At 42.3% G+C, this 17,413-nt stretch overlaps 1 protein-coding gene and 1 long non-coding RNA gene across 2 annotated transcripts in view; one reads left to right on the top strand and one right to left on the bottom strand.

Annotated features, from left to right (window-relative positions):
* Nucleotides 1-13,700, bottom strand: part of ANKRD50 (ankyrin repeat domain 50) — a 39,595-nt gene extending 25,895 nt beyond the window's left edge. The window contains exons 1-2 of the mRNA XM_015861898.2: nt 13,509-13,700; nt 11,474-12,759 (exon numbers count right to left, since the gene is read on the bottom strand). Of these exons, the coding sequence (XP_015717384.1) occupies nt 11,474-11,952 (479 nt within the window). The 5' untranslated portion in view covers nt 11,953-12,759; nt 13,509-13,700. The remainder of the gene's footprint in view (nt 1-11,473; nt 12,760-13,508) is intronic.
* LOC107313556 overlaps nt 13,207-17,413 on the top strand; it is a 51,238-nt gene continuing 47,031 nt past the window's right edge. Inside the window, exon 1 of the long non-coding RNA XR_004306941.1 lies at nt 13,207-13,437. This is a non-coding gene — a long non-coding RNA (uncharacterized LOC107313556). The remainder of the gene's footprint in view (nt 13,438-17,413) is intronic.

Raw genomic sequence — 17,413 nt, 5'->3', positions numbered from 1 at the left:
TAGAAAAAGAAAGGTACAGCAAAGCTAAATATAGTCTTAGTTTTTTCTCATTAATCATTGGTACTTTACTCATAAAAATTAACCTCTATTTGTTAATCAAATACAGCTTCAATTAGAAGCAGTGTTGTCTATAGAGGTTAATGCACAGCTGAATATAAATTCTTGTAGCCTAACAGGCATTTTAATTTGTTGGCATTATTCTACATTTTAGAGGCAGACAAAATCCATTTCTTCCTTGTATCTCAACTTATTCAACAAATAACAAATTCAATGGATCAAAGCCAAAGCAAAGAACATGGCAGCACTAACCAATACACAGTAAAGCTACTGAAACCAAACTGATGCATACAACTGGCAATGGAATGCTGTAAAAGCAGGGACATTTTACCCAAGAGTTGGTAGGTTTGTCAAAGCTAGAATGTGTTGGTACAATTCATGTCATACCAAGAGAACTGTAAGGCAACTTAACGTTTTTTGCATGGCTGACTACTTAAGTGTGTATCTGGTAGAGAAGGCAGAGTTAATACTCCTTCACTTATTTAGAGTCATATATAGTCATGATAAGACAATTCCTCCTACCACACATCAGCTGCACTCGCCCTACAAACGCAGCTTTCATTCCACTGTCCTGCTGAACTGTACTTCTTGAATGTGCAGAAAAACGATTTAACGATTTATATCACTGCAAGAGAATTAATGCAGTTGATCCGAGATTTGTTAATTAGCTGCTTTAAGGCTGAAATCACGTTGTAATCCTTTTCTCAGCAGTTTTCCCTCATGAGGTTCATTCACATCCACTTGTTAAAGCCATCTCTACACAGCCACTATTTTTACTACCTAACAAAAGTTGTCTTCTTCCAAGACAAGTCCACGTCCTGGATGCTGCCATAACCCCTTTCTACACACTTCACAGAATCACAGAATTATCAAGGTTGGAAAAGACCTAGAAGATCATCTAGTCCAACCATTACCAATACTTCCTGGCTAAATCATATTCCTCAACACCACATCCAAACGTTTCTTGAACACTCCCATGGTCGGTGACTCCACCACCTCCCTGGGCAGTGCATTCCTACCCTTTCCGAGAAGTAATACTTCCTATTGTCCATCCTGAATCTCCCCTGGCGCAGCTTAAAACCATTCCCTCTAGTTCTGTCATCGATTACACGGAGAAGAGGCCAACCCCCAGCTCACTACAACCTCCCTTCAGGAAGTTATAGAGAGCAATAAGGTCTCCCCTGAGCCTCCTCTTCTCCAGGCTGAACAATCCCAGCTCCCTCAGCCTCTCCTCATAAGGCCTGTGCTCCACTTCTTTCATCTATCAAGAACTTTAGCACACAAGCTTGTATCTGTGCAAGGTGGTTGGCATTTTTGTCCTCTGCATGTGCACCACTATAGCCAACTATCTTTAGTGTGTGACAAAAAAGAGAGGAAAAAAAAAAAAAGGGAAAAGATGGCACAATGACCACTGACCTGAAAGCCCACTCACATACAATCCTAAATTCCCACTCCTGTCCATTGAAACAACAGCAACCAAAACTGAGCTAAGAATAATCACCTTCTATCAAAAATACTTTGGTCCTTCCTTTGTGTGAAGGCATATACGAACACACTGTGGAGAGAACTCTGACTGCAAGTGTTCTGCACCATTTGCTCCATCAGCTATGTTAATTTCCCTATTAGTCTCCTTCTCGATTCCATTTTCGGTTCTTTTATGCTATTCTACTACATTCTGACATCATTCAAATGTACCAGGAACTCATCCACCTACATTCTTTGCAATGTTTCCTCCACAACACCTCTGAAATAACGATTGAGGACTCAAGTCCTGAAGGGTTTCTGCATTAACTATTTAAAGTGCACCTGCACTAAACATTTGGAAGGCATCTGAACATTCCCAGGGCATTGTACACATCATCACACAGAAGAAACTGAAACCTCTTCAATGCACTTGCTTCACTAACGCTTTCAAAAAGAGATATTTCAATGCTATCTTTTCCCAGTATATTAGACACTAAATCCTTTCTGCTTCACAATCCTCCAAATCCTTTTCATTTTTTTTCGTTAGAAAGGAACAAAAGAAACTTAAACCCTTGCACAAGCTATGAACATGTGCATAGAAAACAGGAGAGAAGGGAAATAATTAACAAGTGAGAATTGCTACGAAGGTCCATCTAACTAAACAGCTTATAGGAAAACCTGCAAGGTTTAAGACTGAGCCACATGGATTAAAGGCAAAATGTTAATGCCTATAGAAGTAGAAGACAAAAAGGCCTATGTAAGTTGTCATTATTAAAATGCCTTAGGGAAACTTTCTTATGGTAATTCAAACTGAAAAGGTTAAAACCTTAAATGGTATAACGTTCACCTCGTATGCAGCGCTTCCATACAATGAAAGAACATACAACTTACTCTTGCAGAAACACCAGCTGTTGCTATGTGACCCACTAACTCCACAGATTTAAGAGAAAAGCCTAAAGAGAAACATGCCACAAAGTACTTAAGCTTCAGGCAACGCTCAACTTTCTAATAGCGGGGAGCATGTGAACACAGCATTGCCTATGAAATCCAGCAACAGTAAAAGCCCAAAGCATCAGTTAAGCACTACATGGACTATAAGAATCAGAAGCTCCACCAATGTCAAAATACAAAATAGACTGAGCTTCCAAAACTCCAGTTAACCTTCCAGAACGTCAATTTCAACACAGTGGGAATGCAAGCTCAGTTAGCAGATGTTTTACGCTCTCGTGCACAATCTTAGAAATACCTTGTTTCTCCCTATACCAATAAATAGCTATGACTTTCAGTTAGCATCCTGCCTCTAACATTTCAGAGCACAGTTGTGCTACTGAATAACTGAAATATAGACAAATCTTATCTTTATTGGAAGTCTCCATAAGGCACGTGACAGAAGTATGTAAATACTTCTAAATTCATATCCACACTACAAAAAATTGAAAGCCAGCACAGAAATATGTATTTACTTGAACTGCTATAACTAGTAAGCCACTCTGAGGACCAACAGCATTTTACCAGACATTTAGCATTCATCCATTGTAGCTGTTTACATCTTCAAAGCACACCATCACACAGGAGATTATACTAAAGTTCCACGTAAGATTTTCTTCTGCTGTTCCTTACTCCTTTCATACAAAGTGTCTTGTTCACCGTTTTCTTCATTAGACCTCAAAAGATCTTTTGATCTTGCAGATATCAGCTTACGTGCAGCTGCTTCCTGTGAAGAGCAGTAAAAGACTTTGGGCTGTGAAGGCTGTCTGCTGTTTTTAATATTTTATGTCTCCCACTATACAATCACTAAAGTTTAAGCCCCCACCATATGAACACTAACCTACTATGGAGCTAAAGTCAGTAAAACCATCCAGTCTTTCTGATGAAACCTACAGAATTTGTGCTGTTTAAAAAGATCTTCAGTAAATATTTTAATTAAATAGTCCCTCAACCACTTGATCTTGAAGTTAATTATTTCTGACACTAAGTTTCCTCATCTGAAATCAGGTATTAAGAGCAAGTTCTAATTATAGAATCATAGAATTGCTCAGGTTGGAAAAGACCTTAAAGATCATCAAGTCCAACCACAACCTAACTATACTACCTTAACTAACAACCCTGAGGTGACTCTCCCACCTCCTTGGGGAGCCTATTTCAGCGCTCAACAAGTCTTTCTGTAAAGACATTTTTCCTGATACCCAGCCTAAACCTCTCAGGCACAACTCAAGGCCATTTCTCCTCATTCCGACACCAATGAGAAGAGACCAACCCCACTCTCGCTGAAAGCACCTTTCAGATATTGGAACAGTAAGATCTCCCCCCATCCTCCTTTTCCCCTGACTAAACAGCCCCAGTTCCTTCAGTCTCTCCTCAAGGGCATATTCTCCAAGCCCTTCACCAGCCTTGCTGCCCTTCTTTGGAACTGCTCCAACACCTCAATGTCCTTTCTGTACCTATTCCATTATGGTTGAGTACAAAATAACTTCCACAGAAATCCATAATGAGACTACATGGGACAAACCACCAAAATGAAATTTAAAAGAAGGAGAAGGACAGGATTTCAGCTGCCCTCCTGCATACACTTGGCAAATTAGGAATTCTTAGCCCAGAAGTACTTCCTAGCCTATAAGACCTAATACCTATATTTTGAAATCCATAAGGGGAAGAAGATATTGCAACAGTAGCAATGCCTTCCAGAGAGAAAAAAAAAAAAGCAAAAAAAGCTCTGTAAAATGCTGAAGAGGACAACTAGAGAATACAGGGCCTTCTACAAAGACTCAATGATTAGCTGTAACCAATTAGAATCAATGCAATGACAGCAGAAAGGTTTCAGAAGACAATTTTTTCCCCATCATGTTTATAAATTTTATCACCATTAATTAAGAAGTCTACATCCCTCACAGCAGCAATCAATCAAAATTAGTCCTCCTCCAACTTCTCCAAAAAGTAGGAAGAAACAGTACTATATTGTTTCCTCTAGTCGAATGAGGGAAAGAGCTGCAATGTCAAAAGAAAGAAAATACGTTTAAGCTCTGCAGCTCTTCAAATCATTGAATCACCAAGGTTGGAAAAGGCCAAAATCATGTAGTTCCATTATACCACCAATACTTCCCCACTAAACCATATCCGTTAGTAACACATCTCCACATTTCTTCAACACCTCCAGGGACAGTGACTCCACCACCTCCCTGGGCATGCTATTCCAATGTACCACCACTCTTTCTGACAATAAAAATTCCTACTATTGAACCTGCACTTCCCCTGGTTATCACTAGTTATGAGGGAGAAGAGGCTGACCCCCACCTCACAACTTCCTTTCAGGTAGTTCTTAAGAACAATAAGGTATCCCTTGGGCATCTTCTTTGGACTGTACAACCCCAGCTCCCTCAGAGACTCCTCATGAAACTCATGCTCAGACCCCTTGCCAGTTTTGTTGACCTTCTTTGGGTATGCTCCCGGGCCTCAATGTCTTCCTTATAAGGAAGGGCCCAAAACTGAACACAGTTCTCAAGATGCTCTTTTTCCACTAGCTCCTGCAAAGATGTAATAAGAGTCCTCCTTTATAAGGCCATGTAGTGACAGGACAAGGAGAAACAGTTTTAAACTGGAAGAAGGGAGATTCAGACTAGATATCAGGAAGAAATTCTTTACTGTGAGGTGGTAAGACACTGGAAAAGGTTGCCCAGTGAGGTTGTGAATGCACCCTCCCTGCAAGTATTCAAGGCCAGGCTGGATAGAGCTTTGAGCAACCTAATCTAGAGGTGTCCCTGCCTATAGAAGGAGGGTTGAAACTAGATGATTTTATAGATCCCTTCCAACCCAAACCATTCCATGATTCTGTGACTCTTTGGAGACCTGCTTCTCCTTTGGCAAGTTGTAGGTGCTAAGATCTTGAACAATTCACAAACGCATCAATCCTTGGATGATTACACAAAGTACCTAGGACAAAACAAATCATCTCTGAGATTGCTTTTAACTGAAAATGGTTATGGCCGCTATTTTAAGCAGAATTCAATCTTGTACCAGTTCAAGCTTCTCTGGGCTGGGATCCAACTCACTTCAGGATTCTAGTCAAGCATAAGGGAATGACATGGGAACAGACACAATTCTGGGAAAGTATGGAAGTAAAATGATATATACATACACATCTAAAATTTTCTAATGACATTTCCATCTAGATACAAAAAGCCCTAAATTTAAGCAAGGGATTTCTTTTTTTTTTTTTTTCCTTTAAGTGTCACATTCTTAGGTGTGAAGCTCTAACCAGTGAGCATTATGAAACTTAATTATGAGATGAAAGAAATTAGACGGTATTCAAATAGGTAAAAAGGTGTCACAGAAACAAGGAAGAAGGAATCCATTCTCCACATCTCTGGAGAATGGCATAATTAGTAATATTAGTAACAAGCTCAGATCAGAGCAAAAAAACCTTAAGTTAGGCATACAGGATTGCTTTTAACGGTAGATGAAACAAGCATCACTCTCAGACTTAGCTGTTTCTGTCAGGAACAAGAATATGATCTCCATTTTCTGAGGTCACCTCCAACCCCTCCTCCTCTATCTAGGTGGAAGTCAGTTACTTGCATGTTTGAACTTTACATGTGGTAAATGAATAAACACACTGTGAAGTTCTTAAAAGGATCCTGTAAATTAATTCATTATGCATTCAGATTTTCCACTGAAACAGGACACAGTTCTTGACTTTATTTCTACCACTTATAGCTTTGTAAAATTAGAATCTGACAAGATCCACATTCATGCTACGTTGCAATTGTGGCAAAGCTACAGCTACAGCATTGTACTGGTGCTGCAGAGGCAGCAGGAAAGCCTGTGCAACAGTCACTTGAAGCCAGCAGGTGATCAGAGCAAAAACACAGATCACCTCCTGGATGAAAAAAGTCAAATTTATACATAAAGATTAAGACTGAATTCCTAATGCTCTACAGAATAAATCAGCAGAAATTCCAGTAGCTTCAAGTTTCCTAAAGGATGAGCTCAGACACCTGTAACTGCCTCCAGTACGCTGCCTCTCCATATACACCTCCTAAGTTCATGACAGAAATAGATTTCTACTAAATGCATTTACAAAAAACAAAGTAAATACCACACTATCACCTCACTACCCTCAGAGTAAAACAAATACTGCTTATTTGAACAAGCTGCCCAGATAAGTTGTAGATGCTCCATCCCTGCAGGCACTCAAGGCCAGGCTGAATAGGGCCCTGGGCAGCCTGATCCAGTGGGGGGCAACCAGCCCACAGCAGGGGGTTGGGACTGGATGGTCTTCGCCAATCCAAGCAATTCTATGATGCTATGAGTACTTCCACAGCAATCACAAATTTTGTTGTCAATAAAACTACAATAAGTGACCAGCTACAAACAGCAGCAGAAACACATGCTTAACACTAGCAAGGAAAACACAAAGTTTAATACTATACAAAGAGCAACTCCTCTCACTTTCATCAAAGTTAGAAAATCCCAGAATCCCAAAGTTAGAAAAACCCTCTTGCCTCAGCCATTAAGGTGGATTTGAAACTTACTAACTAAAGACAACGTGAAAATAAACAGATAAAAGGAAAAAGAGAAAGTGGAGAAAAGGAGCTGGCTCTAAACTTTTTAGATTTACTCCAAAAAGAAAATAAATTAAGTCTTTACAACTAAGAATAGGCTACTCTGAAAAAGTGAAAAGGCCCACTAATTAATTGCTTGATCAAGTCCATATAATCTATAATTTAAAGCATATTACTGGCTTCAAGGATCATACAAGGAGTTTCAAAAAGAACAGCTTCAACACATTTAATCTTATCATGTAAAACCCATTTTCTAAACCTTTACCTTCATCCATGTCAAATAAATTGCAAGAAAAATGGCATTTTATGCTGCAGATTTAAAGACCTTGGACAACTGTCACAGAATATTTGTGAAACAAACCTGTGTTTTTCTAGAACAGCCTAGAATTTCCCCTTATAGAAAACTCTCAAACACCTGAAATTTGCACCCTTCCAACCATGGGTTATAGCCCTGCCTTCCTTCCAGGTACTGTTTCCAGCCATGACTCAGCCTTTGAGCAAAAATCTCACAAGACTTCAAGTCTCTTAAAAAGAGATGCAGAAGACAGCAAGTAACTTCACCATGAGAGTAAAGCAGCTCCATCCACACCAGCCTTCCAAGAGAAATGGGAATTCACCATTTTAAGGTATTTCTTCATTTCATCAATCCACCCAAACATTACACAACATCCAGACTTGTCCTTAAGTTTGTACCAGACCAACACACACTACAAACTTAATGATGTGATGTTATTTAACAGACAGATGTTCTCTCCCTGAAACTGACTCATGAGCTCTGGTTCTGGATGTCTTTCAAACTCGGAGCAACAGGCTGGAAAAGAAATCAACTGTGTGGTGTAAACCAGCCCCACACTTCCAGCACAGTCCAGTTTTCTGGGCTGGGAGCTAACCAACCTCACTCTTCTGTCCCTAATCCCAGCTGCAGCCCAACATGCAGCAGATGCACACCTTCCCTTGCTGCCTGGTTTAATGCTATCTCCTCTTCCTGAAGAACAAACTAAGATGTGTTATTTTACATTGAAGCTTAAACCATGTCAACACTATCCATGGCTTGTATCTGACTTCCACTACTTACTCATGGCTTTGAACAACTGACAGCTGCCTGTACTCCTACCAGTCATTGGAAGCATCAGATTGCTCTAACACAACTGAAAACACACAACTCTAGATGTAGTCTGGCAAAATCTGGGGTATTCTGGTTCTAATTTTTCTATTCATACAAGGAAGAATAAGTTAACAGACCTTTTTTGATTAAATTTGTTCAGTTAAACACATTGTTCCATCTGAGTTTTGGAACATGTTCTATTCCTTTTTCATTTTCTTTACACTTCCTTCTTAATTTTCACTTAAAATTTCAACATGAGGTTTCAGCTTTCTCCCTTGTGTTTTTAAAGGCCACTTCATGCTCCAGAACCACATGCATGGAGAAATGCCTCAGAAGCAGCACTATTAAGTAGCTCTTCTTTCTCTCAGCTGTCAGTGTAGAAACAAATGCCAAATACATTTGTACATAGCAAACCTTCCAGATCTGCAATTCAGCAAGATCCAATCCTGAAAGAACTTTTAGAGCACTTAAAGATTATAAATACATGAGAATTTTTTTAAGAGCAGAGATTCCAAATAAGGAGGAGAAAAGACTTTATGGGTAATCACTCATACAAGGCATCACCACAAGGTTTGATGGAAACCTACATAAAAACATTCCTCACAAGAAGATTTAGTAGTTTGACTAAAGCACGTTACATTGTTCATAAAGTGACACTTTACAAGGCAACAGCAAGTTTTTTCTTACTACTTCTAGGAAAATTAGCACAAAACAGAAAAGCATAAGCTTGCTTAGCACTTATAAAGACTTTCCATTTTAGGCCATGAAGGAAGAGCTGGGCCTAGAGCTGCTGTGCAAAGCAGAGGAAAAAACTAACAGTAACTTTAAAGAAAGGCCCTTGCCATCTTCTGCTGATGAAAGAAAAATAAAATCAGGTAAAGCCAATGGAGCATTGAGATGGGAGCTCTGTGCTGTTTCAGGGCCTTTATTCAATAAGAAAGGCCATCAGCTGACTGTTAAGTCTTCCTAGAGCTCACATACAACTTGCATTTACCAGGACTGGGATACTAGAACATTACATCTTGGGGCTTGTGAACAAAGCTTATATTTTTGATAAATATTTATTCCATGCACTATATATTAGCAAGTGATTGAGGTACTTCAGGGTGGAGGAGGCATTGCCATGTACCTTATGTCTGTGTACAGGGACTGTACCATATGGGCAGCAGAACCAGCTCCCAGTACTGCTGTCAGCAGCCACCTGCCGGTCCCCTGCCACAGTGCTGAAAACATCCATTCCCAAGACAGCACCTCAGTGCTAACACTCCATCTCCCTTAAACCTGAAGATGAATACCAGCCACCACAGCTGCTTTTGGGAGCAGGAGACCAGCGGTGGTGGGCAGCAAGAGACAAAATAAAATTGTAATAAAAATAAACCCTTGACTGAAGCTGCTGCACCATGGAAAGTATTTTTAGCTTCAGAGGTTACAATCACTGCTGAAAAATTTGAGACTGCTACTAAACACTGTCACCTCAATCTCCCAATACAAGAATCCTGTAGAAACACCTAAATTCTCAAACAACCCATCATTTAATCTTGCATTCATACAGCAGTCTTACCTAAGAAGCTAAGTCTAACTTACAATCATCTTCTCTATTTCTACTACTGCATCTTTGGCTAAAGACATTTACTTTGCTCCTATTCTTCTGAGCAAGCCAGTTGCGCTTAGAATGAAGGCAAGGTTCAGGTTCTTAAACAGAATTTGCTCTAAATTAGTAAGATTCCTTTGTAATAGACGTTCAAATGTAAACAGGCTCTCATTCACCAGATTAATCCACTTCCATGACTTTAAAAGACTGCCTAGAGCCAGACAGAGCCTGTTATTCTGTTTATAGATCATTTCACCCACTTTTTAGCCATTAGAGACTGAGAGGACTTAATGCTTCTGAAATTAGGACTAAGAGTTGCTAGAAGTTGCATCTTCAGTTAGCAACAACAGTAACAATAATAATACAGAATTAGTCTCAGTTTAGTGCTTGCTTTGAAGACCCCGCACTGGGAACAATGTAGAATTGCATCCTGTTTATTACACAGACAAGGACATCGCAGCCACCAGAGCTGGAAGGCTCTGTCCCAACATAGTGACATTACATTCAACGTCAGTATTGACCAGCCTCAATCCTCAGAGAATCACAGAATTGTAGCGGTTGGAAGGGACCTCTAGAGTTCATCGAGTCCAACCCCCCTGCCAAAGCAGGCTCCCTACACCACGTCACACAGGTCGGCGTCCAGGCAGGTCTTGAATATCTCCAGAGAAGGAGACTCCACTACCTCCCTGGGCAGCCTGTTCCAGTGCTCCGTCACCCTCACTGTAAAGAAGTTCTTGCTCACATTCATGCGGAACTTCCTATGCTGTACTTTCATCCCATTACCCCTAGTCCTGTCCCCACGATAGAGAAGAAAAACAACAGTTAAGCCACTATGTAACAGTAAGGAATATCAGGTTAGCTAACAACCAGCAGAAATACTATTGTTAGCCTTATCCTTTTCCTTCACTGTGATCCAAAGGAATACTGACATGAATGCCATGCTCAAGATGGCAGACTGTTTTAAGGGATATGGATACACACACAAATACTCTCAGAGAAATACAATTCCCAGTAACATACTGTAAAAAAAATTGGTAAATTAGTATTTTTGTTCAGCTTAGCTGCCAAATCTAATAAGAAGGAGAAAGGTGAACTCTCTTGATGAGTTTCTGATATCCACCTACTACTTTAAAGCACTTATTTTATAAATAGTGATGAAGATGACATAACTCATCCAACACTTAGAGAAGTAACATCAGGAGTTAACTGACATTTTCCTACCACATGTTTTTAGACAAACATAAAACTGATGTGCTGGATCAGACCCAGGGATCCATTAGTCCAGTTTCCTCTTTGACAAAGAACAGCGTTGGAAGCTTTTGCAAGGGTCCCCAAAGGTCTGTTTCACATCTGTGAACAACTACCCTACCTTTTACACAACACAAAGGCCACTGACTTTTATTCTAGCTATCATCCACCCTTCAGTCCATTACTTTCAAGTAATGTAAATAAACTCACTATCAATAGTAAGTTTTATTTTAAAAGCAAATATTTATTTATATCAGCTATAAGGACAAACTTCTTTTTTTCCACAGTAGGTCTGAAAGCTCTGAGTAATCCACAGAGATAACAAACCAAGAGACAGGCATGTAATAAACAGTCTGTATTGTAGACTCTTTGGAAGCAAAACCTAAATAGAAACAAGGGGTTTTTTAAATTATTATTTGGTTTTCGCTTTAGGTTGTTATTAGTTTTTACCTTTTAAATGCTTCAGCAGGGTTCCTCTCGCATTCCCCAGGTTGCAAGAGGCTTTGAATAGCAGGATCTCTTAGTTTGTCCTCATATCCGTGGATCAGTCCACTGCGGCAGATCTGTGCAACTAAACCTCTAATAAACCCTCCAACACACAGCGTGTCGGAGTCCTGGGCTCTGCAGAAATGGAAAGCTAGGGCTTGCCGATGTAAACCTCTCTGCAGGTTTAAAGGTGAGCTTGGCCAGAGTAACTCAGTACAGAGGGCTGTCTTCCCACTACCGGGCCCTCCTACCAACAATACACCCCAGGCAGCTCCTTTCCCAGAGACAACACCAGTATTATTCCCAGAACTTGCTACAAGAGATGGTTTGTTGGCAGCACTACTGCTGCAGTTAGCTTTCTCCTGGAGGCAGTGCTGAAGCTTGTGGAAAACCCACTCCCTACAGTAAAACTGCTTTCCCTGCAGCAAGCTGGTTTGAGCCATTTTACAATGCTTCTTCTCTTGGACTCGTCATAAGCGGCAGTATACTTTCATCATCTTAGCGCAGGGAGGCACAGGTTCATCTTGCGCAGGAAGATCTTCTGCTCAGAACTTGACAGCGCGTAAAATGATCAGTTAACCTTCCCCGTAACACTTAACGGCATCTTCTCGCAAAGGGTGTCACTCCATCTGGATGCTGTGATACAACTAGTGAAACACAGTCACAGCTCAGCTGACATCACGAAGCAGCATCCGATACCAGTGCTCAACAATACTTCTCCTATGGCTCAAAAGTCCATACAGCTCCATGGCTACATCTGTAGTTTATGCAGTTGTGCGCGTTCCCAGCATACAGGGGAGACACTACATCTGGAAAAACTGAAGGGAAGCCAGCTTTTCAGTGTATACTAAATGCCTTTCAACTCTAGGCATTAATCTCTCCGGATATAAATCCAGAAAAAGCTGTCCATAACAAAATGTTCCTGCTGGGAATTTTATACAGAAAGCAATTCTTCTTCAGAGTACAATACACATATTCCAAACACGCAGATACGCACAGCTTACTGAGAAACAGTCAGTTTGGACAAGGAACTTTGCAGACTTCATGTATCTGGGCAAGCGTCTCAGAAGTGCTTTGGATTATGGCTTCTTAGGCAGGAGAGATGAAAGGGATAAAAAAAAAAGTGTTTACAACTTCTCATTTCAGTACATTCATAAGCGTCTTCTTCAGCAACCTGGATTCTTACTGAACCTGTTCTCAGGTATCTTAATCGCAAGATGTCAGAAGAGACAACATCTTCCCCTAGAGCTCTGAAATAAAGAAGACAGCACTTTTAACCCTGCATGCAAGTCATAATTCAGTCAGCTGCAAAGCAGACAACAAAGAGTGAAGCCAATGGCTCTTATCTTTAGTTTTTGCCCATCTAAAAAGCTGCTTTAAAAGGAAAAAACAAAATGTTTTCTCAAGGTACAACTGAATACGTATATAAAAGCATAACAATAGCCAGCTGTGACAGTGGCCTCACAATCACAGCACAACGAACCCCGCACTTCCTCCCTACGAGAGCCGAACGCTCCCTTTATCTCCGCACGCTCTTTTCTCCCACAGCTCCAGCGCCGATCCCTCCCTGCGCGCAGCCTTCCAGCTGCTGCCCACGGCTTTCTCGAGAACTTTATCCCACAGACGAGCTCTGCCCACGGTTCCTCGCACAGCCCTTTGTTCGCCGCCCGCCCGTAGCAGGACCGGGGCTGCCCCGGCTGCCGCTCCTGTCAGCCCCAGCGGCTCCCCCCGCCCGTGCCCTCATCCCGCGCTGCGCTGCCCTGCACGGTGCGGCTACCCGGCCAGGCACCCGACTCACTCCGGCGACCCCGAAGCCGAGAAAACGGCCGGGTAACCCCCCCGCTCCCCTCCCCCAGTACGGCTCCGCACAAAGCCCCCGGCCGCAGCCGCCCGCCCGCCGCTGTCACTCCGCTGCCCACCTCAGCCAGGTACCGCCCAACAGCCGCCGACCGCCCCAACGGCCGCCGGGCTGGGGGGTTCCCTACCGCCGCTCTCTTACCTCCACCAGCGCCCCAGCTGCCGCTCCAGGCTCCCAGCGGCTCGGCGCAGCGCGCTCCTCCTCTTCCTCCCGGCCGCTCGGCTCCCGCCCCCGGGCTCCGCCGTGCCAGGCCCGCGTCCAGCCCGCTCCGCGGCGCCTCAGCCCGCCCGTGCTCTCCTCGGCGACTCCTTGACCCCTTCCTCCAGACCCCACCCCCTCGCATTGCCCCCGCCCCTGCCCGCCTCACGGCCCGCCCCCTTCCCTCCTGCCAGCCCGACATCTGGCTGCAAGTAGTCCTGGGCGGAGGGAGACGCCGGGCGGGCGCTTTACCGCCCCTCCGCTTTGTCCCGCCGTCTCCGTTGCTGATGTAGGGGGCTTCCAGCTGCCGGAGCCCCCCGGCTGCGGGGCCCTGCAGGGGGCGGCAGCGTCGCTCCCGGCGCCGGGGCGCGGCCGCGGGGTTTGCCCGGGTGGGGCGGAGCGCCCTGAGGGAAACTGCGGGGGGCGGGAGCACCGAAACTTGAAAAATAAGGGTTCTCGGGAAACGGTTTGCATCGATGGCCGGTCGTTTTACTTACGTGCAGAGCGCGGTGATTGCACTGTGTAAATCTTGTATGCCAGCACTCTAATGCACGACTTCAGCTTGCCTTACTTATGTTAGCCTAGAAAAAGAGTAGGCCTAATAGCTGTTTTCCCTTTGCCTGTTCCTATTTCACCCAAACCAGCCCATCCCAGGTGGGGTTTTGCTACGTGCACTGGGGAAATGCAGCCTCACAGAACGTATGCGGTGATTCCAAGCGATTTTTCCCTTACTCCTCACACTTAACACACTGAAAACCACATTGTTTCCAAGCTTGCTGCTGGCCTGAATGTGGGCTTAGCAGCCCTCCAGCCTCAGACAGATGGACTGGTGCAGACCCACGAAACACAGTGGCCATCCTGATTCCACTTTCAGTTTGCAGACCCCTGAAAATTGCTGCGAGATCCCTTTGACAGGACTGGAAACATCGCTGGGTTCAGCAGCCCTTCACAGTGCAGCCTACATGCAGGGAGAAAGTGGGAGTTCTCCCCTTATTTGGCTGCCAGAGAGCAAGGAGAGGAAGGGTTTCCATTAAAATTTCACCTCTTAGGCTGACCATGTTATTTATCATAAGGCTTTTCTTCCCATTAGCTTTCTGATCGGGGGTTTTATGGTTGATAAAGAGAGTCTTTCCTCTGTCCAGCTTTGTACATCAGGCAGTTAAAGCACTCCTTTACACAGTATATCCATGCAATACAGGACACACATCTACTGCCCTCCAAGGAGTGTCCCGAGATTCTCTGTAGGAATAGAATGAAAAAGAAAAAAAAAAAAAAGAAAAAAAAAAAAAAGAATAAATTCATTTGGCACACTGAAGAGCTTAGAAAAACAAGTCTGCCTACTTCTGGAAACCAGTAGAACAAGTTTGAAGAACCTTTGGAAGCACTGAATTACGAATTTGCAAAGCAATGGGGAGTGGGGGGAGAAACAGAAATAAGAATAGAAGTCAGAAAAAAAAGTGTTGGTTTTGTTGTTTTTGTATATATGTGTATGTATATGTATGTAACTGTTTTCTTTTTTAGACTACATACTTCAGGCAAATAATCTTCTCTAAGCTTTTTCCTTTCCTTGCAGCACCTCCTCATGAGAGCCTTTGAACTGCTAAATCTCTCTCTCCCCCCCTCCGCCTCCCCTTTGTTTTTCTCTTAACAGTAAATGAATGGTGATAGATAACATGTGGAATGATGGAACTGTAGTTCTGGTCAGCTGAGTTGGATGGAGACAAAACAGGGGTTTGACAGAGTGAAAGAGACTGCAAAAGAAACCCCACACCAAACAAACACAAGCAAACAAAACACACAACAACAAACCTACCAAAGAAATAAACCCTAAAACTAGACACACACAAACACCAAAAAAGATCAAGATGCCGAGGGTCACATCTTAGATACAAGCCCTGGGCTGGTGGGTGTTCAGGGAAACAAAACAGATATAATGAGAATCTGGACAATGATGAAACCCAAGGGAAAATGGAGCTCCCCCTTTTCTGATGACTGGAAAGCAAACAAAGACCGATTAAACATGAGAAGTTGCTTTTAGATTCCACAACATCCAAAATGAACAGAAAGAATAACAGTGTGGTTTGCTAAAATTAGATATTTAAATGTAATCAAGATTGCATTATAGACAATGACTAGAAAATACTAATCTTTCTGCGCTAATATATAAAGTCTGCAGCTGAATAGATGGCAGTAATTTGATTTCAGCATGGAAAAGAGGCACACAATAAGCATCCCCACTGAAATTACTTATGTATCATGCATTTGAGCAAAACTTCCATTCAGAAGATCAGTTCTACAACTAAAGGCAATGGAAATTACTTGTGGGAATGGCAAGGAAAAAGAAGAAAGGAGGCAGAAAGGGAATAAAAGAACAGGAAAAACACAGTAGGCCTAGAATGCAGTTATACCCTTCCCAGTGGGATGATTTTTAGGCTGTCAAAAGATGACAAGAAATTGCAAGGTGGGAAGTATAACCTGCATGCTTCTTTCCAAAAGGATGCATATATGACCTAAAGGTGATGTTTCACACAATGGTCTTGCATTGACTGCCTGTATTAGTTAGGAAACAAAAAGCATGTAAACACTGAAAGTGATGAATAATTAAAATATAGATAAAAAATCCTAACAAACGTCGGAAGCATTAAAAAGAAAAGAATGAGAGATTGCTGTGAAGTAAGAGGTGCAGCTGCTGGGGTTGAGAGCTTTCATCTGTATGCTAAAGAGTAAGACCCTGAAGTCAACCTTCAAAAGCAAGGAAGGTATTTTGTTATCAAGCATGTTTGTGTAGCACCTCCTGTTTCTAACGCGACAGCCTCTATGACATCATCCTGGTGAATTATTATAGCTAAGAGTCAGATATTGCTGATACAATTGTGCAACGTTGTAGTTAATGAGACAGGATAAGAACCAAACCTTATTTTGTGGTTTCGTATAACTCGGCTTGACATAGATAGCAAACCAACCACGATATAATTGGGTGCAACCTTACAGACTCCAAGACTGACAGATAAGACCTCAAGCAGACACAAAGAAGACGAAACATATCAAAATCTCCCATCTGAAAAAAAAATAAATACACTCTTGTTGTAGCTCCAGTGGTCTGAGGCGGTAATAAGCTGCCTGCTTAAATGAAGACATTTCAGGACCTGATCTTAAGATACAATGGGAGGTTTCTGCTATGCATTTTCAGGCATAATTTTATGGTTATAAATACTAGTTAACACTGAAAAAATAAGATGAAACTTTTTAGTAAGAAGGTAAAAAATTTAATAGACTTTATCAAGTCTATGCTGACTTTGGAAAATCCAAGGGACTGATTAAACCAAAAGCCGTTATGCATTCTAAGTGAATTGCAGCATCTATTCTCAGAATGGTAGAATAGACCACTAATGTGTTAGCAGTTACAGTATGATGCTATTCAGATAGGAAGGTTTGTTTTCTGATAACAATCATCTGTGATAGGCCAGAGAATGTAATCAATTGTGATGGCAAAGGTAGGACTGAGGCTGATATTTAAAGTCATCAAAACCTGAGTAATCACGTTCACATAAAAACATTTGCATTGTACGTAGCTTGGAGCAGTGTTATCGGTTTGGTTGCTTTCTGGTTTGTGTATGACTCACGCCCAGCCCTGGTCCTGCTGTCTAGGTGCTGCATGTCTCGTCAAGTCAGTGCCAGGTCTGCAACAGAAGGGAGTGGAGCTGCAGATCCCAGGAGCTTGTAAGAGTCTGGGGAAAGCTTTTGGTACGCAAGCATTCACAACCCCAAATAAACAGCTTTTAGGGGTGGGCCTGAGGCATGGTTGCCAACTTACAGCAGTCATTTTAACTACTTGTCTAGCTGTAACT

The sequence above is a fragment of the Coturnix japonica genome, chromosome 4 (genome assembly GCF_001577835.2).
Source record: "Coturnix japonica isolate 7356 chromosome 4, Coturnix japonica 2.1, whole genome shotgun sequence".
NCBI lineage: Eukaryota > Metazoa > Chordata > Aves > Galliformes > Phasianidae > Coturnix > Coturnix japonica.
The sequence above is the reverse complement of the archived record's forward strand: the minus strand, read 5'-3'. Positions and strand labels throughout refer to the sequence as shown.